The sequence below is a fragment of the Callithrix jacchus genome, chromosome 4 (genome assembly GCF_049354715.1).
Source record: "Callithrix jacchus isolate 240 chromosome 4, calJac240_pri, whole genome shotgun sequence".
Taxonomy (NCBI): domain Eukaryota; kingdom Metazoa; phylum Chordata; class Mammalia; order Primates; family Cebidae; genus Callithrix; species Callithrix jacchus.
The window spans coordinates 123,634,917-123,659,820 of NC_133505.1; the positions used below are offsets into that span (position 1 = coordinate 123,634,917).

The 24,904-nt window shown below is 35.9% G+C and overlaps 1 protein-coding gene across 2 annotated transcripts in view; it reads right to left on the minus strand.

Annotated features, from left to right (window-relative positions):
* The window catches only part of ROS1 (ROS proto-oncogene 1, receptor tyrosine kinase), a 135,372-nt gene that overhangs the window by 47,376 nt on the left and 63,092 nt on the right, over nt 1–24,904 (minus strand). For both annotated transcript variants that reach the window (XM_078370764.1, XM_035296567.3), the window contains 6 exons: nt 22,128–22,307; nt 7,899–8,101; nt 5,832–5,976; nt 4,828–5,060; nt 4,563–4,739; nt 678–846 (listed from right to left, as the gene is read on the minus strand). In XM_078370764.1, the coding sequence (XP_078226890.1) occupies nt 678–846; nt 4,563–4,739; nt 4,828–5,060; nt 5,832–5,976; nt 7,899–8,101; nt 22,128–22,307 (1,107 nt within the window). The remainder of the gene's footprint in view (nt 1–677; nt 847–4,562; nt 4,740–4,827; nt 5,061–5,831; nt 5,977–7,898; nt 8,102–22,127; nt 22,308–24,904) is intronic.

Below are 24,904 nucleotides of genomic sequence, written 5' to 3' on the forward strand. Positions count from 1 at the left end.
GGCTGCATAGTATTCCATTGTGTATATGTACCACATTTTCTTCATCCAGTCTATTGTTGATGGGCATTTGGGTTGATTCCATGTATTTGCAATTGTGAATAGTGCTGCAGTGAACATACACATGTGTGTATCTTTGTAATAGAATGATTTATATTCCTTTGGGTATATACCTAGTCATAGAATTTCTGGGTCAAATGGTATTTCTGGTTCTAAATCTTTGTTCCCTCCATTTTTATAGAGCTCAACGCAGAGTTAAGGTATATCTTTCAGGACACTAGTTAATTTTTAATGAACTTCTTATATTGTATTTTTTATTTTAGTATCTGAAACACAGTAGTCAATACATATTTTTTGAACATTCAGTAACACTATTTTCATATAGTTATCACCACAAAACCATCATAGCTAGACCTGAAATAAGGATACTGAAAGAAGAAATAACTTTGCCCAGTTCAGGATCCTGCCAGACCCAGCCAGTTTTATTTTATTACTGCCTGCAAGGTCTCCTACGTTTTCTCAATTTCTTCAGGTTCTAAAAATAATAATGTACTGTTTTTAAAGATAAAAAATATAGAAATAATAATGTACTGTTTTTAAATTTCAATCTCTAGGATTAGTTAAATAAGAAAAGAACAGAGGCACAGGGTTTTCTGAGTGTTGAGTATATTAGTACTCACCTTTTGTTATAAAGCTTTCTGGAAGTGAGGTGCTACTTTCTCCTGTCTTATAAACCACCACTACTCTGACATTATATGAAGTATAAGGTTGTAGATCTGTGATGTTACAGACATAAGCAGGACCTTGGCTGCATGAAGTTTTCACATTGTAAAACTCATTGTATTTCCACTAGAAAAAGAAGTCTCGATTAATATTTTTGTAAGATATTCTTAATCTTCTTAAAACACAAAAATGTATGGGCTTATAACAAGTGATTAAAATGTAAGCTTTCTTTTCTATTAAAGAATAAGAACATCTTTATGAATGATCCCAAACATTACCTCATTACCTATAGTCATTTTGCTTTTTATGATAAGATATAACTGATCTCCCATGAACTGATGTCCCATGAAGATCAAGGTGGGACATACACCTCTGACTGCATATCATCAAGGAAGATTCAGAGCTATGACTTCTTGTTACCCCAAAGAGTAGATACCTACATTTAATCAGGATGGCTAAGAATGCAAATCCACAGCTGTGGAACAACGGATCAAAACAATGGTACTTTCAAATTCCAGGGATTTGCTAATGTCATAGCAATAATATTTTCACATATTTTGACTTTTTTTTCCTCCTAACGCCCTCTTCAGACATGTGAATAGAATTCTTTATTTTTATATACTGGAAGCCTAGATCGCCAAAAGAAGAAAATTTTTGCCCACCATTGTGAAGCTACTAAGTAGCAAGGCCAGAAGTTAAATACAGAAAATCTTGTTTTCATTCCACTTTAGATACTGGGCCTCTAATTATAGCTATCTGAAATTTCTTGCTCAGCAACACTGCTTTTTAAAAATCTGTATATTTGGATACTTAATTATTATTTGAAAATGATAATTTCTTAACATACAAATAGGAAAAGACAAAAAGATATGGCACTCTTTCAAGGGTTCCTGGTGTATTTTCCCTTGTAGTTTCATTAAAAAGTCAGTTTCCCTAAATAAACTTAATTTACATCTTCTTTTTCACTTAACACTCATGAGGCTACATCATTTCATTAGATGGACACTTTATATTAGTTTTCTATTCAGTAAGGAGTGATTCTCTAGAGTGTTTTCAATCAGTAGACCACTATGTACAATAAGAAAGGGGAATAAGGGAATGGAGAAAATTAAAATTTAAAAAATAGAAGTGCTGATGTCAGGGACACTACCGGCACTAAACTCATAAATGTAGCAATCCTGCTGAGACATATATCTTAATGGCTTAATGAAACAAGTGCATTGAATTCATAGTATTTACTGTGAACCTCAAAGAGAGAGAAATTAATTCCTGGCTTAAAAAAAAAAAAAAAAAAAGCCTTAACTCTTTTTGGTTCTGTCTCCTTCATGATCTGGTGGAGAAATTACCTTAAGTGAATAGTCTAGGTGACCCAACATTCCATATCATCCAGAAATTATCAGAGCTCCTTGAAATGTCAGGAGATGTTTGACCAAGGGTACCACCGCTGGAAAACTGTAGCACATTGGCCTCACTACAGCAATGAATGTCTGGGCAGACCACCAACTTGGAGAGGTGCCACAGGATATCCCAGTAAATCACAAGGGTGTCAGGACTTTCCATTTGTCTGAGGCTATCAAGTGCAGGGGTGAAGGCTACCACAGAGGGATTTTCCAATTATTCAGGTGGGAGTGAGGGGAGTGTGAGCTAAGATGTCTGAGAGTTTGGAACTTCAGAAATTTATGGTTCTGATAGAGATTTTACTGCACAGCTGAGAAAAACACAATTTTAATGGGCTTCCATGAAAAAATATACCAAAGCAAAATTACTTGTTTCCTTCCTATTTAAAATATGTTCTTCTTCTATACACTGTTGAGTTTTTTTTCAATCTGTAGAATTTAAGATCTAGATCAATCTTGTCCAACTTTTAGCTTGTGGGTCTTATATGGCCAAGGATGGCTCTGAAATGTGGCCCAACCCAAATTGGTAAACTTTCTTTAAACATTATGAAACTTTTTTGCAAACTTTGTTTAGCTCATCAGCTATCATTAATGTTAGTGTTTTTTACATGTGGCCTAAGACAATTCTTCTTTCAGTGTGACCCAAGGAAGTCACAAGATTGGACACAGATAGAAACTTCACGGTGTGCTCTAGTTCCCTCCTTTTTCAGATAAAGAAATTTTAACAGAAATGACAAAGTTTATCATTTTCTTCTCTTTCCTTTCTAAAAAATTATTAATTAAAAAGACACATAGTGCCCTTCATTGCCCACTCCTCAGAGTTTCAGTGTGAAGTTGCAGTATCATTCCCAGCTGTCCCGTCATTGTGGAGTAGGTCCAAGTCATTCAAAAGAGACAGCACTTTCTACTAGATAGCACTCATCAACCCTTGCAGAACCACAGACTTTTACTGTACTCATAGTTAATGTTTGTAGTGGCCACTCATGTAGAAATGACCATATCTTGCATTTGCAGCTTCAAGACTTTCTAAATGGTCTGTCTGGAATCTGTGTTGAGCAAGTATAGAAACAGAGGAAGTTTAGAAACAAAAGCACCACATGAAAGTCATGAGAACTGGACCAAGAGGTCTCTGTCTGCTGTCCTTCTCCCCAAACTTGATGACTATTATTCCTTCCATGGACAGCACCCTGAAAGGACTGCTATAGGGAGAAGTCAGCCCTAAGGTTTTTCTCTGCCTGGTTGGTGAGATCTGACATCTGTCTGGGTCTCATCTTCCAATAAATAAAATGAGAGGCTAGAGTGTCAATCATCTGTAAGTCTTTTCTTATTTCATTTCTTTGATAATCTTGGATATGAACATTACATCCTTCCCCTCGGCTTTAGACTGAACTGCATTAAGTTTACTTAAATAGATGTCATTTTAAAAGGTACATTTATTTCTCCAATTTAACTGCTTTTTTATAAGGTGGCCCTTTTTTAAATAGGCAATAAATCCTCAGAAACATGCTCAATGGAAAAAATCCAATTAAACTATGACCTTTGATTTTATCAACTCAGTATTCAGTGTTGTTCCACAGTTTTATCTATAAAGTATAAGATCATAAAAAATATCTTACTTAAAAATTTTTAAACATCCTGGGGAATAACTGCATTTTAAGAAATCAGCCATGATTATACTGATTTGCTTTTTAAGTTACCACTGAACAAAACATTTCTAACTAATCTTTTAAAATATGTACACATACACAGGCCGAGATATCCACAAACATGCACATGCAAATATACAATCTTTAAAATAACAAGTAGCGATGGTAAAAACTTGATAAGCAATTTTAAGTTTATCACTATAAAAGCCAATGTAGGCTTTTTCCATCAATGAATTAATCAGGCTTGTTGATGTCTTAAAATTCAATGACATCTATTTAAGTAAATTCTTTTTTATTGGTTAAAGCATGAAGAGTTTTGGATAAGGAATTATTTAAAGTTTGCAAGCCAACAACAAACCTACTTTAGAATAAGCTGGTTTTCTGTTTTACTTCTCTCCTGTTACTGCACAGCCCTTAGATAATGAAGGGAACATTTCTAAATGTTTTGGTTTTTTGTTTCTTCAGTTCTTTTTAATTTTTTTCATAAAAAACCCCAAGTTGCTATGGACTTTAAGCTAGAGAACCATGCTAACATCTACATTAAATAAAATATTATAAAATTAGTAACTATAACTTATGCCCTTTTACATAAAGCCTTTTAAAAGCAAATTCATCTCCCTGAGAATTCTTCCCACAAGAAGTTAGTCAGGATAACTTACTGCTTCTACATGCCAAACCCAAATCAATGAAAGTTGTGAAATATATTGTTTATTTATAGATGAGCATGCTCTAGATGTATGAAAAAGACCTTTCCAATTTATTCTATATCATAAAATAAAGAGTTACATTAAAAGTCTACCTTCTGTAGTTCAAACCAAAATCTGATGAGGTTAACATTAGATGGAGCTTTCCAATTAAATTGCAAACTAGTGTTCTCTGGAACCAAGGAATCAGGTTTCTCTGGTGTGTCGAACATTTTCACAGTGACAGGATGACTCTCTGTACACCACATTTCCTCAGAGTGGCAGGCCAGAACCTTTTTGTAAAAAAAGAATAATTGCTTAATCTTTTGAGAGCCTTACACTGAGAATGACAATAAAGAGTGCCTAGTATACTCACTGTACCTTTAACACATAAATATTTCCACCAGATAATCTAGTAACAAGGAGAGTGAGACTTCCATTTGGAAATTCACTTTGTCTTAGAGGAGTTTCAGGAATTAGGGCCAGATGCGAGATTGCCAACTGATAGCGAACTGATTCTTTAGGTCCATTTGGTTTGTGAGATTCTCTCCAAGATATAATGAGGCTGCTGTCTGACCGCACAGTTGTGTTTATGAGCTGCACTGCCTCTGGTACTGAAATAAATAGCAAGGAATGATAAAGGATGATACAATAGCACTGAAAGATGGAAAGAAGTAATAGAGTTTGAGTTGAGGAGTAATCATATGGTATGAGCAGAACAAATAATTGACGTCCAGAAAGAAAGTCAGCCTCTTATATAAATGGTGGGTTAACCGGCTGCCTGAATGGCTCCCACTTATTTTTGTCCAGTGACCAAATCATTCAAATCATTCTCTGACTCCAACTCAAGGATATGGCCGATGGAAAATAACCCAATTTGGGTGAGTTTTGTGAATATCAGAGAAATCTGAAATAAATATCATCACCTCATAATAATCCATGCCTAATCAGATCTTAGAAAACCTTTTAGATCTATTTTCTTTAAGGCAATACTGTTGTGTAACTTTACATCTCCGGCCTCAGTAAAATTCACATAGAAAAAAGCCTTGGCTTTTCTACAGCTCACCACATGTACAGAAACCTCTAAGTATCTGGAAAAAAGTGACACTGTGTGGTGAGTCCAAATAATGTGTTTCTTGGTCAAACAATATTGATTTCAATGTTTTGCCTCTTAGTTGCTGTCCATTTTGATAGAATATTCTTAGTCAACTTCAAGGGTTAGAGTAAGGGTCAGATCACAGTTTTCTACAAATACATTTTTCTCATTAAAAAAGCTTATATACTAAAATTACTTTGCATTCAAATTTTAAAAATAAACATCGACGTACACATCACATGTATCACAATATCCTCCTTGAGAAACCCACACGAAGCCTGTAACTCACCTCCACTTTTAGTTTTTCCCCAAATCTCTTTTCTTGGTGGTAAATGTTCCAAAGGATCTGAATAATAATTTTTTACAGCTATCTGTATCACGTATGTCGAAAATGGTTGTAAATCTTCAATAAGAGCTATACTGCCCTGAAATTCCTGTAATTAATTTTTAAAAAATCATTCTCTTATTTTTAACATTTTATACAATGGCTAGAAATTATTTAATCAAAGAGAACAAAGTTAAAAACTCAAAAAAGCTAATTTATTTTACATTCTGGATTATGAATGGTAATATCACTGTTCTAATCTACCCAGACCGGAGTTGTTCAATATTTCCAAGAATAAATACCAAGTGATTGGCAGCCTTCAGCTGATTTTGTGGCCTAAATCATTTCACATGGAAAGTTAAATTCCTAGAAGAGGACACTATTTCATTAACATTGTGTTAGAAATTCAGCAAGACAGTAGTAAATGTATGACACATACGTGAATATAATAAAAATTGTTATGTTATCTAATCATTCTTAGAAATAAAGTTTAAGAGAGTAAAAAGACTTTCCTTAGACCAATAGTTCTCAACTTCGTTTATACTTTGCTATCATCTGGGACGTTTTAAGAAACTGCTCTGTCTGGGTTCTATTTTCAGAGATTCTGACTGAACTATCTGGGGTGAAGCCTAGATGCAGAGTTTTTTTTAGAGCTTCAGTGTGCCGCCAAGGTTGAGAACCACTGTCTTAGACCACTGTTAATCAGTGGGAAGACTGTAAGACAGATTAAATTTAATAACAGGCGTGTCCAATGCTGCAAGTCCAATCTTCACAGCCAAATGAGCTAACCTATCTCTGAAATTACTCATGTTGAAATGTGTAAAAAGGGTTAGACAAAATAAAGGAAGTAATGAAAATCATGTATACTTTATGTGAAAGCATATAGTGTTTAATGTCTGATAGTCAATTTCATCTTTTGGACTGGCTAAATAAAGCCAAGCACAAAGCGAAATATTGTATATATGTGATTCTGTCACTAAGATAACTGAAATATTAATGAATATATTTCATCATTCAATGATTGAATGAATAGTGTGAATTCACTTAAGAAATGTCTCGTGAATGCCTAGACAGTGCCAAGTACTGTGCTTGGAGCCAGGGATACAATGATGACTAAAAACAGCATCTGCATAGAAGTATATTTCTCTGCACATAGGAAATAAAAGACAAAATATAATGTACAGTTTTCATATTACATAAATGCTATGGAGGTATATGGCAAAGTTCTTTCTGTCCAGTTCATTTCCTTCCTTCCTTCCTTCCTTCCTTCCTTCCTTCCTTCCTTCCTTCCTTCCTTCCTTCCTTCCCTTCTTCCTTCCTTCCTTTTCTTCCTTCCTTCCTCCTTTCCCTCCCTCCCTCTTTCTCTCTCTTTCTTTTTTTCTTTTTTTGATGGAGTCTCACTCTGTTGCCCAGGCTGGAGTGCAGTGGTGCAATCTTGGCTCACGACAACCTCCACTTCCCAGATTTAAGCAATTCTCCTGCCTCAGTCTCCCAAGTAGCTAGGTCCACAGGTGCCCACCATCACGCCTGGCTAATTTTTGTATTTGCAGTAGAGACAGGGTTTCACCATATTGTCCAGGCTGGTCTCAAACTCCTGACCTTGTGTTTCACCCACCTTGGCATCCCAAAATGCTGGGATGACAGGCGTGAGCCACCACACCCAGCCCAGTTCATTTCATACTCCTCAATCTTCAATCTGCTCCATAGGCCAGAAAAAATAAGTCTCAGTCATTCTCTCTGAGGATAATTAGATCATCAGGGAGGGGAATAAGTCCAATTTTTTCTAGACAGTCAGAAAACTGTTACCATGGCAATCTATCAATGGGCAAGAGTTGATACACTTCCTTGAAGCTTAACATACTCACAGTCAAGAAAACTAGTACACAATATCTTTTGATGAATCACTAGCTGTAAAAAGGTTGCATACTAGTCCATTTCAGAACATAGAGGAAATACTTTACTATGGCTTATAACTTTATATCAAAAAAGAAAGTCTTGTGAAAACAGAATGACCAGTAATTCCAATCTTACCAGAATTCTATATTTCAAGTCAGAGCTGTTTTTTCTGTCATTAACTTCTGCATAACAAACCAGATATGTTGGAGTAGGGCTGGTGATGCCATACCATGTGAGGTTTGTTTTGGCCAGAGGTAATCCGATTGTGAGGCTAGTGTTAGTTGTATTAAGTATAGTTGGTTCCACAGTGTCTGAAGCTAGAGACAGAAACACTTTATCTAAAATAAGAAGAAAGCAAAAGATTAAATATATATACATATATGGGTAAGAGAGGAAAAGCATATTTTTAACAAGGATAATATCAAAGGTTAGAAATTTGTAGAGCATATATAACTTTTGCTTGAAAAGATAAATATGAAGATGCTTTTGAAATAATGTTCTTTTTGAAGAAACGAAAATGGCTGCATCTTGATACTGTGTGCAGTATGTACTGCTACAGTCTACCCAATGTCCACCTTCTTTTCTTCAAGTTCATATATGTCTGATATTGTTCTGGGAGGAAAACCTGTTTCTGAAGTTTGATTGCTGCCCAGACCATCATATGACACAGTCTGGTTAGACAGATGTAAGGTGGGTGCCTGCTTATCACTGTTGCATACCTCTGTCCTTCACCCTCTCCCAGCCCAGGAGGCTGACACTATGCCGGAGGGGCATAGTGTCATCTTGTGAGAATTGAGTAAAAGACTCACTAAGGAAGCTTGGGGAAAGATCAAGCTCAGGTGCTTGATGGCATTGTGGAGCTCCCTGGCCCCTGCATACAACCAAATACATTGCAGGCTGCAGAACTCCAGGGAACCCGATTCACAGAGACTACAATGGGAATGGTCTGTTCTAGGCCAGTACAGTAACACAAACATACTGCAGGCTTAAGCCTCAAAAATCACGATTCTGACACTTGCCACTGAACACAACTTCCTGATCTATTCACTCTAAGCCTTAATGTGAAACATCACCTAAAAATACAGGATAATTACATAATATGCAAATAACTCCAAATATGATTTTCATATGAAATCTAACCATCTCATACCAGTTAGTCAACTCTTTAACTCATTTTGGATGGCACTGTGCAACCTAGCTCCTGCTTGCTGTTCTAACCAATCTCTTACTACACAAAGCTATCCTTCGCTCTAACCACAGTACACTACCTACACTCTGTAGGACTTCTACCCCTCCGACCCTTCACACAGGGAGTCTCTTCAAGTTGGAATGATCTTCCCCATTGACAAAACCTTACATAAGGCTCAGTCCTTGCATCATCTTTCCTGCGAAGCCCTTTCTGCCTTCCTATTCCAGGTGAAGGACGTCTCTCTGTCCTCACTACACTTCACATGTTCTTCTACCAGTGCACTAGCCACGTGTGATTTTGGTTTCGGTTTTCTTTTGCTGCTTTCTTTTCTTCATCTACCACTAGAATGTATGCATCTTTGGCTCAGACTGTGCTTGATTTATCTTTGTTTCTCCAGAGCCCCAGAGGGTGCCTGACATATATTAGGTATTTAGCAAGTGTTGTAGATCCTTATGACTTCATATTAGCCACCTATAAAATACATCATTTTCATTCAACAAGTAAGAAAATTAGGGGGGTAAATGTCTAAGTGACAAATAACTTGACCAAGCCAGCTCCCTCACTTACTAACTTTTTGGTCTTGGGAATGTTACTCCAGGTCTTCTGTAAACACAGGTGATTGCCTGCTTTACAGATAGTTATATATCACTCTATCCCTAACACATGGTGAGCATATTAAATAAACATTGTGCTGTATCCAGGAAACCCATCTCACATGCAAGGATACACAAAGTCTCAAAATAAAGGGATGGAGGAAGATTTACCAAGCTAATGGAAAGCAAAAAAAAGCAGGAGTTGCAATTCTCATCTCTGATAAAATAGACTTTAAAGCAACAAAGATCAAAAGAGACAAAGAAGGCCATTACATAATGGTAAAAGGATCGATACAACAAGAAGAGCTAACGATCCTAAACATATATGGACCCAACACAGGAGCACCCAGATACATAAGGCAAGTTCTTAATGACTTACAGAAGGACTTAGACTCCCACACAATAATAGTGGGAGACTTTAACACTCCACTGTCAATACTAGACAGATCAACCAGACAGAAAATCAACAAGGATACCCAGGGCTTGAACTCAGACCTGGAGCAAGCAAACCTGGTGGACATTTACAGAACTCTCCACCCCAAATCCACAGAATACACATTCTTCTCAGCACCACATCACACCTACTCTAAAATTGACCACATAATTGGAAGTAAAGCACTGCTCAACCAATGCAAAACAACTGAAATCATAACAAACAGCCTCTCAGACCATAGTGCAATCAAGTTAGAACTCAGAATTCAGAAACCGACCCAGAACCGCACAGCTTCATGGAAACTGAACAACTGGCTCTTGAATGTTGACTGGGTAAACAACGAAATGAAGGCAGAAATAAAGAAGTTCTTCGAAACCAATGAGAACGAAGACACAACGTGCCAGAACCTCTGGGACACATTTAAAGCAGTCTCTAGAGGAAAGTATATAGCAATAAGTGCCCATATGAGGAGAATGGAGAGATCCAAAATTGACACCCTATCGTCAAAATTGAAAGAGCTAGAGGAGCAAGATCAAAAAAACTCAAAACCCAGCAGAAGACAAGAAATTACTAAGATCAGAGCTGAGCTGAAGGAGATTGAGACACGAAAAACCCTTTAAAAAATCAATAAATCCAAGAGCTGGTTTTTTGAAAAGATCAACAAAATAGACCACTAGCCAGATTGATTAAAAATAAAAGAGAGAACAACCAAATAGATGCAATAAAAAATGATAAAGGGGAAATCACCACAGATTCCACAGAAATTCAAACCATCATCAGAGAATATTACAAACAACTCTATGCACATAAACTAGTAAACCTGGAAGAAATGGATAAATTCCTGGACTCCTGTGTCCTCCCAAGCCTAAACCAGAAGGAAGCTGAAAATATGAATAGACCAATAACAAGGTCTGAAGTTGAGGCAGCAATTAAGAGCCTACCTCACAAAAAAAGCCCAGGTCCAGATGGGTTCACAGCCGAATTCTACCAGACACACAAGGAGGAGCTGGTACCATTCCTTCTAAAACTATTTCAAACAATCCAAAAAGAGGGAATCCTTCCCAAATCATTTTATGAGACCAACATCATCCTGATACCAAAACCCGGCAGAGACCCAACGAGAAAAGAAAACTTCAGGCCAATATCCATGATGAACATAGATGCAAAAATCTTCAATAAAATATTGGCAAGCCGATTGCAACAGCAAATCAAAAAACTTATTCATCATGATCAAGTAGGATTCATCCCAGGGATGCAAGGCTGGTTCAACATATGCAAGTCTATCAACGTAATTCACCACATAAACAGAACCAAAAACAAAAACCACATGATTATCTCAATTGACGCAGAGAAGGCATTTGACAAAATTCAACAGCCCTTTATGCTAAAAACCCTCAATAAACTCGGTATCGATGGAACGTATCTCAAAGTAATAAAAGCTATTTATGACAAACCAATGGCCAATATCATACTGAATGGGCAAAAACTGGAAGCATTCCCTTTGAAATCTGGTACTAGACAAGGATGCCCTCTCTCACCACTCCCATTCAATATAGTACTGGAAGTTCTAGCCAGAGCAATCAGGCAAGAAAAAGAAATAAAGGGTATTCAAATAGGAAAGGTGGAAGCCAAATTGTCTCTATTTGCAGATGACATGATAGTATACCTAGAAGACCCCATCGCCTCAGCCCAAAAACTCCTGAAACTGATAAACAACTTCAGCAAAGTCTCAGGATATAAAATCAATGTGCAAAAATCACAAGCATTCGTCTACACCAATAACAGACTTAAAGAAAGCCAAATCAAGAGCGAACTGCCATTCGCAATTGCTACAAAAAGAATAAAATACCTTGGAATACAACTCACAAGGAACGTAAGGGACCTCTTCAAGGAGAACTACAAACCACTGCTCAACGAAATCAGAGAGGACACAAACAGATGGAGAAACATTCCATGTTCATGGTTAGGAAGAATTAATATCGTGAAAATGGCTATACTGCCCAAAGTAATTTACAGAATCAACGCTATCCCCATCAAGCTACCATTGACTTTCTTCACAGAACTGGAAAAAGCCACCATGAACTTCATATGGAACCAAAAGAGAGCCCGCATAGCCAAGTCAATTCTCAGCAAAAAGAACACAGCGGGGGGCATCACATTACCGGATTTCAAACTATACTACAAGGCTACAGTAATCAAAACAGCATGGTACTGGTACCAAAACAGAGATATAGACCAATGGAACAAAACAGAGGCACCGGAGGCAACACAACATACATGCAACTATACAATCTTTGATAAACCTGACAAAAACAAGCAATGGGGCAAGGATTCCAAGTTTAACAAATGGTGTTGGGAAAACTGGCTAGCCATGTGCAGAAAGCAGAAACTGGACCCCTTCCTGACACCTTACACTAAAATTAACTCCAGATGGATTAAAGACTTAAACATAAGACCTGGCACCATAAAAACCCTAGAAGGAAATCTAGGCAAAACTATCCAGGACATAGGAGTAGGCAAGGACTTCATGAACAAAACACCAAGAGCATTGGCAACAAAAGCCAAAATAGACAAATGGGACCTAATGAAACTCCACAGCTTCTGCACGGCAAAAGAAACAGTCACTAGAGTGGATTGGCAACCAACAGAATGGGAAAAAATTTTCGCAGTCTACCCATCTGACAAAGGGCTGATATCCAGAATTTACAAACAACTCAAGCAGATTTACAGGAAAAAAACAAACAAGCCCATTCAAAAGTGGGCAAAGGATATGAACAGATACTTTATGAAAGAAGACATATATGAGGCCAACAATCATATGAAAAAATGCTCATCGTCACTGGTCATCAGAGAGATGCAAATCAAAACCACATTGAGATACCATCTCACGCCAGTTAGAATGGCGATCATTAAAAAATCTGGAGACAACAGATGCTGGAGAGGATGTGGAGAAAAAGGAACACTTTTACACTGTTGGTTGGAGTGTAAATTAGTTCAACCATTGTGGAAGACAGTGTGGCGATTCCTCAAGGCCTTAGAAATAGAAATTCCATTTGACCCAGCAATGCCATTACTGGGTATATATCCAAAAGACTATAAATCGTTCTACTATAAGGACACATGTACACGAATGTTCATTGCAGCACTGTTTACAATAGCAAAGACCTGGAATCAACCCAAATGCCCATTGATAATAGACTGGATTGGAAAAATGTGGCACATATACACCATGGAATATTATGCAGCAATCAGAAATGATGAGTTCGTGTCGTTTGTAGGGACATGGATGAATCTGGAAAACATCATCCTCAGCAAACTGACACAAGAACAGAAAATGAAACACCGCATATTCTCACTCATAGGTGGGTGATGAAAAATGAGAACACATGGACACAGAAAGGGGAGTACTAAACACTGGGGTCTATTGGGGGGAAAAGGGGAGGGCCAGTGGGAGGGGGAGGTGGGGGGGGATAGCCTGGGGAGAGATGCCAAATGTGGGTGAAGGGGAGAAGAAAAGCAAAGCACACTGCCATGTGTGTACCTACGCAACTGTCTTGCATGCTCTGCTCATGTACCCCAAAACCTATAATCCAATAAAAAATTAAAAAAAAATAAAAATAAATAAAAATAAATAAATAAATAAATAAATAAATAAACGTTAGCTATTATTATCATCATTACTGAGATTAAAATGAAAACTTAGAGAAAATAATGCTGACCTGGTCTGGGAATTCCGAATATGAATTTCAAAATGCAGAAAAAAATGTTTAAAATTAGAACTACATAACAAATCTCCAACAACAGAGAATAACACTGTGAACCTAAGTTTGAGGACATTTGGAAAGTGTGGGGGTTTGGAGATAGATAACGTTGCTAAAGTTACAAGATGATCCACTCTCCAGTTCAACCAATATTTATGCAATAATATGCAGTTTGTACTGATTTCTGATCTGAACAGAGAATGAGATACACTAGTGAGCAGTCAGAGCAAATATCTAATTCAGAGGTCATTGGTAATTTTGTCATTTCTTTATTTAACTGATGAAATATGATATGTTGAAGTGTTGGAAATATTATTCAGGACAGAAAGACAGGTCTTTCCCTTACATTTTTTTCCCCTTGTTTAACCCCATACATTTTGAAGATAATTGAATGAATGCCTTCAGAAAAGAGCAAGGTTACTTGTAATTTCTCAAAATTTCCAGCAGATGGAGATAAAGTACTCTCAATAATGTACCTAGAAACTAGCAACATAAAATTGACTACAGATTTTAAAGAAAATAATTAGTATTATATTAATCAAATTCTTAATGAGTTCCAGTTTAAAAAAAAAAAAAACTCATGCTACTCTCAGGACTTCGTTTTGGAGGATGTTTGTGTATGGGGGCAGGGAGAGGTTATGTGTTTTGTTCAACTTCTGATACTGCATGGACTTTTTTTTTTTTTTTTGGTAAGATTTTTTTGCGCAGTTTTAGATTCACAGCAAAATTGAGAGGAATGTACTGAGATTTCCCAGATACTCTTTTTCTCCACACATGCATAGCTTTCCCCTCATTATCAATACCCCCACCAAAGTGGCATATTTGTTACAATCAATGACTCTACACTGACATTCTTATCACCCAAAGTCCATAGTTTACGTTAGAGTTCAATTTTGCACTGTACATTTTACAGGTTTGAACAAATGTGTGATGACCTGTATCCACCATTACAGTATCCCGTGGAATAGTTCCACTGCCTTCAAAGTCCTCTGTGCTCTATTCACCACTTCCTCCCCCAGCCTTCTGGCAACTACTGATCTTATTACTGTCTACATAATTTTTACTTTCCCAGAATGTCATATAGTTGTAGTCATTATATGTAGCCTTTTCAGATTCATTTCTTTTACTTACTTCTACGCATTTAAGTTTTCTTCATGTCTTTTTGTAGCTTTATAGCTCACTTCCTTTTACTTCTGAATAGTATTCCATTGTCTGGATGTATCACAGTCTCTATCCACTCACTTACTGAAGAACATCTTCGTGGCTCCTCCATTTTGGCGATTATGAATGAAACTGCTACAAACAACCCTGTGCGAATTTTTGTGTAAACATAGTTTTCAGCTGTTTTGGATAAATACTAAGGAGCATCATGCTAGAACTTGTTTAATTTTGTAGAAAATTACCAAACTGTCTTCCAAAATGGCTGTACCATTTTGCATTCCCACCAGTAATTAATAAGGTTCCCATTTCTCCACATTCTTGCCGGCATTTGGTATGGTCAATGTTCTGAATTTTGACCTTTCTCATAGGTGTGCAATGATACCACATTGTTGTTTAAATTCGCATTTTTTGGATGACATGTAGAGTATTTGTATATCTAGTCACACATGATGTGAATTGCCATTTGTTTTTTCTTTTTTTGTTGAGGTGTCTATTAAGATATTTGACCCATTTTTAAATCATGTTTCTTTCCTTATAGTGAAGCGTTCTTAAGAGTTCTTTGTAAAGTTTAGATAACAGTTTTTTTTTTTAAATCAAATTTATCTCTTGCAAATATTTTTCTCCCAGTCTGTGGCTTGACTTTTTATTCTCTTGAGAGTGTCCTTTACAGAGCAATTTTTTTATTTTAATGAAGTCTAGCTTATCAATTATTTTTTTCATGGATTGTGGCTTTGGTGTCATACTTTAAACATCATCAAACCCAAGGTCATCTAGACCTTGGATTTTCTATTATTTTCTAGGAATTTTCAAGTTTTGGACTTTACCTATAGGTCTGTGTTCCATTTTGAAATGATTTTTGTGAATGGTGTAAGGTTTGAGTCCACATAAACTTTTTTGCATGTGGGTGTCCAGTTGTTTCAGCACAGTTTGTTGAAAAGTATTCTCTATTTATCTTTTGCCCTTTTGTCAAAGATTACTTGAGTATATCCATATGGGTGTATTTCTGGGCTCTCTATTCTGTTCCGTTGATATTTGTCTATTCTTTCACCAATACCACACTGTCTTGATAACCGTAGCTTTATAGAAAATCTTGAAGTCAGGTGATATCAGTCTTTCCCAACTTTGCTCTTCTCCTTCAATACTGGGCTACCTATTCTAGGTCTTTTGCCTCTCCATATTAACTGTAGAATCAGTTTGTTAATATCTACAAAATAACTTTAGCTGGGATTTTCATGGGGATTTTATTGAATCTGTAGACAAGTTGACAATATTGAGTCTTCCTATCTATGAACATGGAATATCTCTACACTTACTTTGTACTTTGATTTTTTTCATCAGAGTTTTGCAGTTTTCCTCATATAGATTTTTGTGCATATGTTGTTAGATTTATACCTCAGTATTTCATATTTTTGTGGGTGTTAATGTAAATGATACTGTGAGTTTAATTTCAAATTCCTCTTGTCCGTTGCTGGTATATAAGAAAGTGATTAACCTTGTATATTAACCTTGTGTCCTTCAAACTTGCTATAGTCACTTAGAATTCCAGGAGTCTTTTTGTCAATTCTTTCAGATTTTCTATATAGATGATCATATCATCTGTAAACAAGTAGTATTATTTCTTCATTCTCAATCAGTATGCTATGTATAACTTTTCTTGTACTGTTGCATGCTGTGACTTCCACTGCAATGTTGAAAAGAAACTGGGAAAGGGAACATCCTTGCCTTGTTTCTGATTTAGTGGGAAAGCTTCTAACTTCTCACTATTATGATGTTAACAATAGGGTTTTTATAGGTGTTCTTTCTCAAGGAAGTTTCCCCTCTTCTTAGTTTGTTAAGCGTTTTTCATCATGGTTGGGTGCTGAATTTTGTCAAAAGCATTTTCTGCATCTATCAATGTGATCATCTGATTTTTTTCTCTTTAGACTGTTGATGTAATGGACTACATTAATTGATTTTCAAATGTTGAATTAAACTTGCATAGCTGGGATAAATCCCACTTGACTGTGTTATAAAATTATTTTAATATATTGCTTTATTTTCTGCAATTCTTGCAATATTGAAGAGAAATACTGGTCTAAAATGTTCTTTTCTTGTAATATATTTGTCTAATTTTGGTTTTAGGGTAATTCTGGCCTTGAATAAACTCATTCATTGGCCTAATTGGAAGGTCCCTCTGGTTCCATTTTCTGAAAGACACTGTAGAGATAGTATAAATTTTCCGTAAATGTTTGGTAGAATACAGCATTGAATTCATCTGGGTTAGGTGCTTTCTATTTCAGAAGGCTATTAATTATAGATTCAATTTACTTAATAGATGTGGACGTATTCAGAGTGTCCATTTCTTCTGTGAGTTTTAGCATATTGTGTCTTTAAAGGAATTGGTCCATTTCATCTAGGTTATTAAGTTTGTGGGCATAGAGTTGTTAATACCATTCTTTGATTATTCTTTTAATCTCCATGGGTTCTATAGAGATGTCCCCATCTTCATTTCTACTATTAGCAATTTGCATCCACTCTCTATTTTCCTTAGCCTGGCTAGAGGTATCAATTTTGTTCATCTTTTCAAAACACCAGATTTTAGTTTCATTGATTTTTATCTATTGATTTCCTGTTTTCAATTTCATTGATTTCTGCTATACTTCTTTTTGTCTTTTGTTTTTCCTTTGTTTCTTTTTATTATTTTGGATTTAATTTACTTTTTTTTCTAATTTTCTAAGAAAAAAGCTTTAATAATTTTAGTTTATTTTCTAATATATGCAGTCAATGCTATAAATTTCCCTCTAAGCATTGATTTTACTGATTCCCATAATTTTTAATGTTTTGTTTTCATTTTTAGTTCAAAATATTTTTAATTTGAGATTTCTTCTTTTACCCATTTGTTACTTCAAAATGTGTTGTTTAATCTTCAAGTGCTCTGAGATTTTTCAGTTATTGATTTCTAGTTAAATGGCATTATAGTCTGAGGACAGGTGTTGTATAATTTCTATTCTTCTAAATTTGTTAAAGTATATTTTATGGTCTATCTTGTGAATGTTCCATGTGAGCCTGAGAAGAATGTTTATTCTGTTGTTGTTGGGTAAATTATTAATAGTAGATAGATGTCCATTATAACCAATTAATTGATGTCGTTATTGAGTGCATCAGTACATCCTTAGTGATTTTTTTTCTGCTGGATTTGCCCATTTCTGATAGATAGATGTTGAAGTCTTCACTTGTGATAATGGCTATCTCTGTTCCTTGCAGTTCTATCAGTTCCTTGCAGTTGTTGCCTCGTGTATTTTGACGCTCTGTTGTTAGGGACATATGCATTAAGGATTATTACATCTTCTTGGAGAACTGATCCTTTTATAATAATGTAATGTCCCTCCTTATCCCTTATAACTTTCCTTGCTCTGAAGTCTGCTCTGTCTGAAATTAACATAGCTATTTCTTCTTTCATTTGATTAGTGATAGCATGATATACTATCTCCATTCCTTTACTTTTACCTATATGATGTATCTTTATACTTAAAGTGGGTTTTTTATGCACAATGTATAGTTGAGTCTTGTTTGTTGATTCACTCAAACAACCTCTGTCTTTAAGTTGGCGTATGTAGACCATTGATCTTCAAAGTGACTACTGCTATGGTTGGATTAATGTCTACCATATTTGTTATTATTTTTTCATTTGTTGCCCTTGTTATTTGTTCCTATTTTTGTCCTCCACCTTTTTTCTGATTTTCGTGGTTTTACTCGAGCATTCTAAGTGATTTATTTCCTCTCCTTTCTTGGGAATCAATTATACTTTTTTAAAAACATTTTTTAGTGATTTGCCCTTGAATTTGCAATATAGATTTACAACTAATCCAAGTCCACCTTCAATCAACACTTCACCACTTCACATCTGTGCAGCACCTTATAATAACAAAATAACCCAAGTCCTCTTTTCTATCCCTTGTGTCACTGCTATGATTCATTTTGCTTAATACAAACATATGTATATACATATATATATAAACACACATACGTACACAAGTGGATATAATTGAATACATTATTGCTATTATTATTTTGAACAAACTATTATCCATTAGGTCAATTAAGAAAAAGCAAATGTTTTATTTTACTTTCACTTATTTATTCTCTAATGCTATTCCTTTCTTTATGTAGATCTGAATTTCTGATCTATATCATTTTTCTTCTTTCTAAAGAATTTTTAAACATTTCTTTCAAACCAGATCTACTAATAAAAAATTCTCACAATTTTTGTCTGCTAATAAAAAATTCTCACAATTTGTCTGAGAATGTCTTTATTGCTCCTTCTCTGTTAAAAGATAATTTCACAGAATATGGAATTCTAGGTTAGGGTTTTTTTCTCTAAACATTTTAAATATGGCCGGGCGCGGTGGCTCAAACCTGTAATCCCAGGCACTTTGGGAGGCCGAGATGGGTGGATCACGAGGTCAAGAGATCGAGACCATCCTGGTCAACATGGTGAAACATTGTCTCTACTAAAAATACAAAAAATTAGCTGGGCATGGTGGCGCGTGCCTGTAATCCCAGCTATTCAGGAGGCTGAGGCAGGAGAATTGCCTGAACCCAGGAGGTGGAGGTTGCAGTGAGCCGAGATCGTGCCATTGCATTCCAGCCTGGGTAACAAGAGCGAAACTCTGTCTCCAAAAAAAACAAAAACAAAAACAAAAACAAAAAAAATTTTAAATATTTTGCTTTCCTCTCTTCTTGCTTATATAGTTTCTGAGAAGTAGTTCGATGTAATTCTTACTTTGTTCCTCTACAGGTAAATTATTTTTCCTCTGGCTTCTTTCAGAATTTTTTTTTCTTTATCTCTGGTTTTCTGCAGTTTAAATATGATAGGTGTAGTGTAGTTTTTTTGACATTTATTCTTTTTGATATTCTTTGAGCGTCCCATATCTGTAATTTGGTTTCTGATATTAATTTGGAGAAATTTTCAGTCATTATTGTTTCAAATATTTTTTTAAATATTTCTTCTGTTCCTTTCTCTCTTTCTTCTTTTTCTAATATTCACTTTTGTAGTTTCCCCGCAGTTCTTGAATATTCTGTTCTGGTTTGTTATCCTTTTTATTTATTTATTTATTTGCTTTACGGTTTTGGAGGTTTCTATTGAGATATTTTCAAGCTCAGAGATTCTTTCCTCAGCCATATCTAGTCTACTATTAAGCCCATCAAACGTTCTTCGTGTGTTACAGTGTTTTTATCTCTAGCATTATTTTTCCTCAAACATCTGTATCTTTGCTCACATTGACCATCTGTTCTTGCATACTGACTATTTTATCCATTAGAACCCCTAGCATATTAATCATAGTTGTTTCAATTTATCAGTCTAATAATTCTAACATCCTTGCCATATTTAAATCTGATTGTGATAGTTCCTCTGTCTCTTTGATCTGTGTTTTCTGCCTTTTAGTATGCCTTGTAATTTTTTTTAAATAGCTGAATATGATGCACTACTGGGTGAAAGAAACTGCTGTAAATAGGCCTTTAGTAATGTGGTGGATGTAAGGGGAGGGGAGGCATGTTATAGTCTTAGATTAAATCTCAGTCTTTAAGTGGGTCTTTGCTTTGCTTTTCACAGGTTATTTTCTATCCCTTCGAACTTCACAGGTTATTTTCAGTCCTCCCACCCTACTTAGGAGGGACAGGATGGCTGGAGTGGTCTGGAGTTCGGTACTTCTCTTTGCCCAGGTCAGTTAAGCTCTGATAAAACCCAAGCAGGTCCAGCTGTGGTTAGTGTATCTTGAATGCAGACCTTGTTAAGAAGAACAGAATGCTCTGGTTCCTTTCAATTGTTCCTTTTTCCCACCCCACTGCGGGAAGCACAAGGAGATTTTCTATGAAAAAAAAAAATAGTTGAAGCTCCTGGAGGTAAAACTTATAAAAGTGTGCAGCCCCCCGACCCTATGTCTGGATCCCCCTCAAGTCTCTGATTTTCAGAGTTACCCACACTGAGCCTCAAGCAATTCATCAATTACAGTTTAGATTTTTCTACTGCTAAAACTGCTTTTTTTGTTTTTTCTACTGCTAAAACTGCTTATGGGTTTTTGCTCTGGTAAATTGTAATTCTCTGTATTTACCAATCTGTCTTTCCAATACTGGGGACAACAGTTTGCTCTGTGACCTCACTTCTCTTGTGGATCCAAGAAGAGCTGTTAAGTTTTCAATTTGCTCAGCCTTTTACTTGCTTTTGGGTGAAGTGGCAATTTCTAAGCTTCTTATATGCTGACCCAGAAACCAGAGGCCACGTGAACTTTCAAAATCCCTTAAACTTCTCAAAGTGAAAAATAAATTATTTTACAAAAATACATAGTCTTTATTTATACATTTTTACATTTTTCAATTTACATATTTTATAACTGAAAACATTTAAATGAAGGGAGTTTATGTCATTCATTTCTGTTCCTCTCCAGAGGAGAGTTATACTTAATTTAGAATGGTATTTGTACCATAGTGGCAAAGAAAGCCTTGACAAGAGACCCATGAGGCCATGCAATACCGGTTTTGTTTTTGTTTATATGGTTTTTAGATTTCAACAAGGTTTTATTATGACTGTCAGTAGAAAATATATAGTCAGTTCTGCTATAACATGATATGTGCTTTTTTAGGAATCATTGCAGTATACAAATCACACAGTAAAATTCAGTTTATGGAAAAAGTAGGATAAGGGGCATAACACTAAAAAGCTTCATCAGTGACACTTTTTAAAAAAAGATAAAAACAATAAAAATGGTAGCACAGGCTTATTCATGTTAAATGGTACCACATATTATAATAGTATATATTAATACTTAATGCTTTGATACATAATACTGCATAATAATAACACAAGTATGACCCATTACCTTGAAAACGAGGTTCTATGCAATGCTTTTTGACACCATTGGGAGGCCTAAAATATGATCAAAGGAGAAATGATAGAAAGAAGAGAAATTATGGAACTGAGAAGAGAAAGAGGACAGGAGAGAGAACAACAGGACGCAGGTTTCCCATGTCTAAAGTTGCCCACCACAGCCCAAGCAGCATTTACACATAGAGGTAATTTGTGATCCAGGGCAAACAGCAATCAGAGTTCACACTAAAGACTGGCAGTTTGGAGCAAGGATGAGAGTACAGCAAAGGGGCTAAAGGGACAGCCTTGGAGAAGAAGACATTATGAGAATTTTCTGAACCTAAATTGGGAGAACAAGCTGATTATGAATGTGACTTTATTACCTGGAAAAGGTTGCATTACTGAACTGTAAGCCAAGATATGCTTACTCCTTAAGGCTTTCACCTGGGAGATGATGGCCCCATTTCCTTTCTTCGCTTGAAAAATTTGTGTGCTGTCCTTTGCTGTGATGATCCAATATACAAAATCTCCATCCACAGTTAAGCTAACAAGTGTTTTACCTGCTGTTAAAAACATAAGGAATATAAAGAACAAAATAAATATCTTACATTTTTTACTCTAAAGAATATATAAAATTCTTTTTCTACATTGTAACTCCTAAATTTTGAATTTATTATTTTAATATATTAAAAGAGCTTTCTTTAATGTCATTTGGCTAAGGGTTTTAGGGGTGTTCTCTAATTTTAGCACCATATCAAGCCAATCAGGTAACTACTATTTTTACCAGCTTCATTTTGTGGAAAGGCAAACTGAGGTTTAAAGGAGATAAGTAATCTGCTCAAGGACACCAGGTTAGTAAAGGGCAGATCCAGGATTTAAAACGCACCTATGTGACTCAAAGTCAAATAATGCCAATCTGAGGGAAGTATTAAATGATAGGCATAAGTCTCAGTGCCTTTCTCAATATATTTATCAGTGGTTTGGAATGAATGCATAGTAAACTTATTTATCAAGTTTGCAGATAATACATGATTACCACCGTTACTAGCAGGTTCAGTTACAACCTTGAAATTCAAAAATATCACAACAGAATCAGGAAATTGATTCAAATTTTATAGGAATAAATGTAACATCCTAAATTTAAGTTTTATATCAACTCTGTAAATGAATGCATGAAAGGGATCTGGCTTAATAATAATGAATGTGGAAAAGACTGTGGTCTTTCAATGGCAGGTATCCTAAAGATCTGATACCACTTTTGGCTGCAACAAAAAGAAGACCGTCATAGCCAGAGACTCCCTTCACTGACCAGAACACATCGAGAGTGCAGTGTCTTTATGGGGGCAATATTTAAGAGGATATTAACCAGCTGGAATGAAATTACAGGTGGGAGACTAGAGCAAAGATCAAGATGCCACATTGCCTGGGGAGTAATTACAGATACTTAAATTTTTCCAAAGAAAATGCTTGGTTCCAGCATGGTGGCTCATGCCTATAACTCCAGCATTTTGGGAGGTCAAGGCAGTTGGATCACTTGAGCCCAGGAGTTCAAGACTGGCAGCATAGCAAGACAAAAAATACTCTACAAAAAAATACTAAAATTTTCCAGGCATAGTGGTGTGCAGCTATAGTCCCAGCTACTTGGGAGGCGGAAGGAAGATGATCACCTGAGTCTAGGAAAATGAGGCTGCAGTGAGCCATGATTGCAACACTGCACTCCAGCCTGGGCAACAGAGTGAGACCCTGTCTCAAAAAAAAATGCTTACAATGAGCTACGACAGTTATCACTACATAGTTGAATGGCTATCATGTAGGAAGCAATTAAATTATTCTTTGTAAACTTAGAGGTCAGAACTAAGACTAATGAACAGGAGAAACAAAGAGAAGACTGGCTAAATCTGAGAAAAAAAATCTAATATTCAGAATTGTCTAAAAATGTAAGCAAACTTCCTTATAAATTACCAGGGTTTTTAAAAGAAACAGGTGTTTATGCAGGACTACTTTTAAAGAAAAGATTTCTTGCAACATCATAACAACTAAATGATCTCTAAAATCTTTCTATTTTAGGATTTTAATTACAGGTTCATGAAAAACTGACCAGTTGTATACATATATAATGGTCCACTAGATAATTCTTGTGTCTTGTGTATTAAATTCTAAAGACAAAATTATTCCGACACTTGTTAAAATGGTAAGAAAGACCTTAGTCAAGACAAGTGCAACAGTGCAGTAGGAAAGACAAACAGTGTAATGTAACAAAGACAGTTGGGGTTTTTATAGCCAAAAACTTGAGTGAGGAAGTCAGTGGGTGGAAAGATAGCAAGAGATAACATCAAGGACAAGGCAATCCTTGTTAGATTACCCTAACAGGATTCCTGCTAAATGCAGGCCAAGAGCCTATACCCAATTCTTAAGTCAGACCAATGACCATCAAGGGTGGGAGATGAAGAACTTGATCAGATATCAGTGGTGGGGGGGTTCTCTCTAAACTGACTTTGTAGGATTTTTGATAAAACTGAAGTCAGAAAGGATGGACACAGGAAGACCAAGGTTGAGGCCTAGTCAAGAAGAGGACTCAGAGGAGCATAACTAAAGTTTGATCAACTAAAGTTTGTCGCAGGTTTAACAGAAGCAAGTAATATACCTAAGAAGGAATCAAGCAAAACATTACCTCTATCATTAAAAATCCATTTAGAGTACCTAGGAATTGTTTCTAAAAGGGCTTGATTGACACATCAACAAAACCTATGTGCAATTATAACACATACATACATATTTGCAATTTCAAAACTTCACTGTATAATCCAGCAATGACCAATAGAACTTTCAGTGATGATGGAAATGTTTTATACTACATTGTCCAATACAGTGGCCATTAGCTATTTGTGGCTTTTGAACACTTGAAATGTAGCTAGTGTGACTGAGAGATTAAATGCTTAATTTTATTTAATTTTTTTTTTTGAGACAGAGTCTTACTCTGTTACCAGGCTTGAGTGCAGTGGCACCATCTTGGCTCACTGCAACCTCCACTTCCTAGGTTCAAATAAGTCTTCCTGCCTCAGCCTCCTAAGTAGCTAGGATTACATGCATGCACCACCATGCTCAGCTATTTTTTTATTTGTAGTAGAGATGGGGTTTCACCCATGTTGTCAAGGTTGGT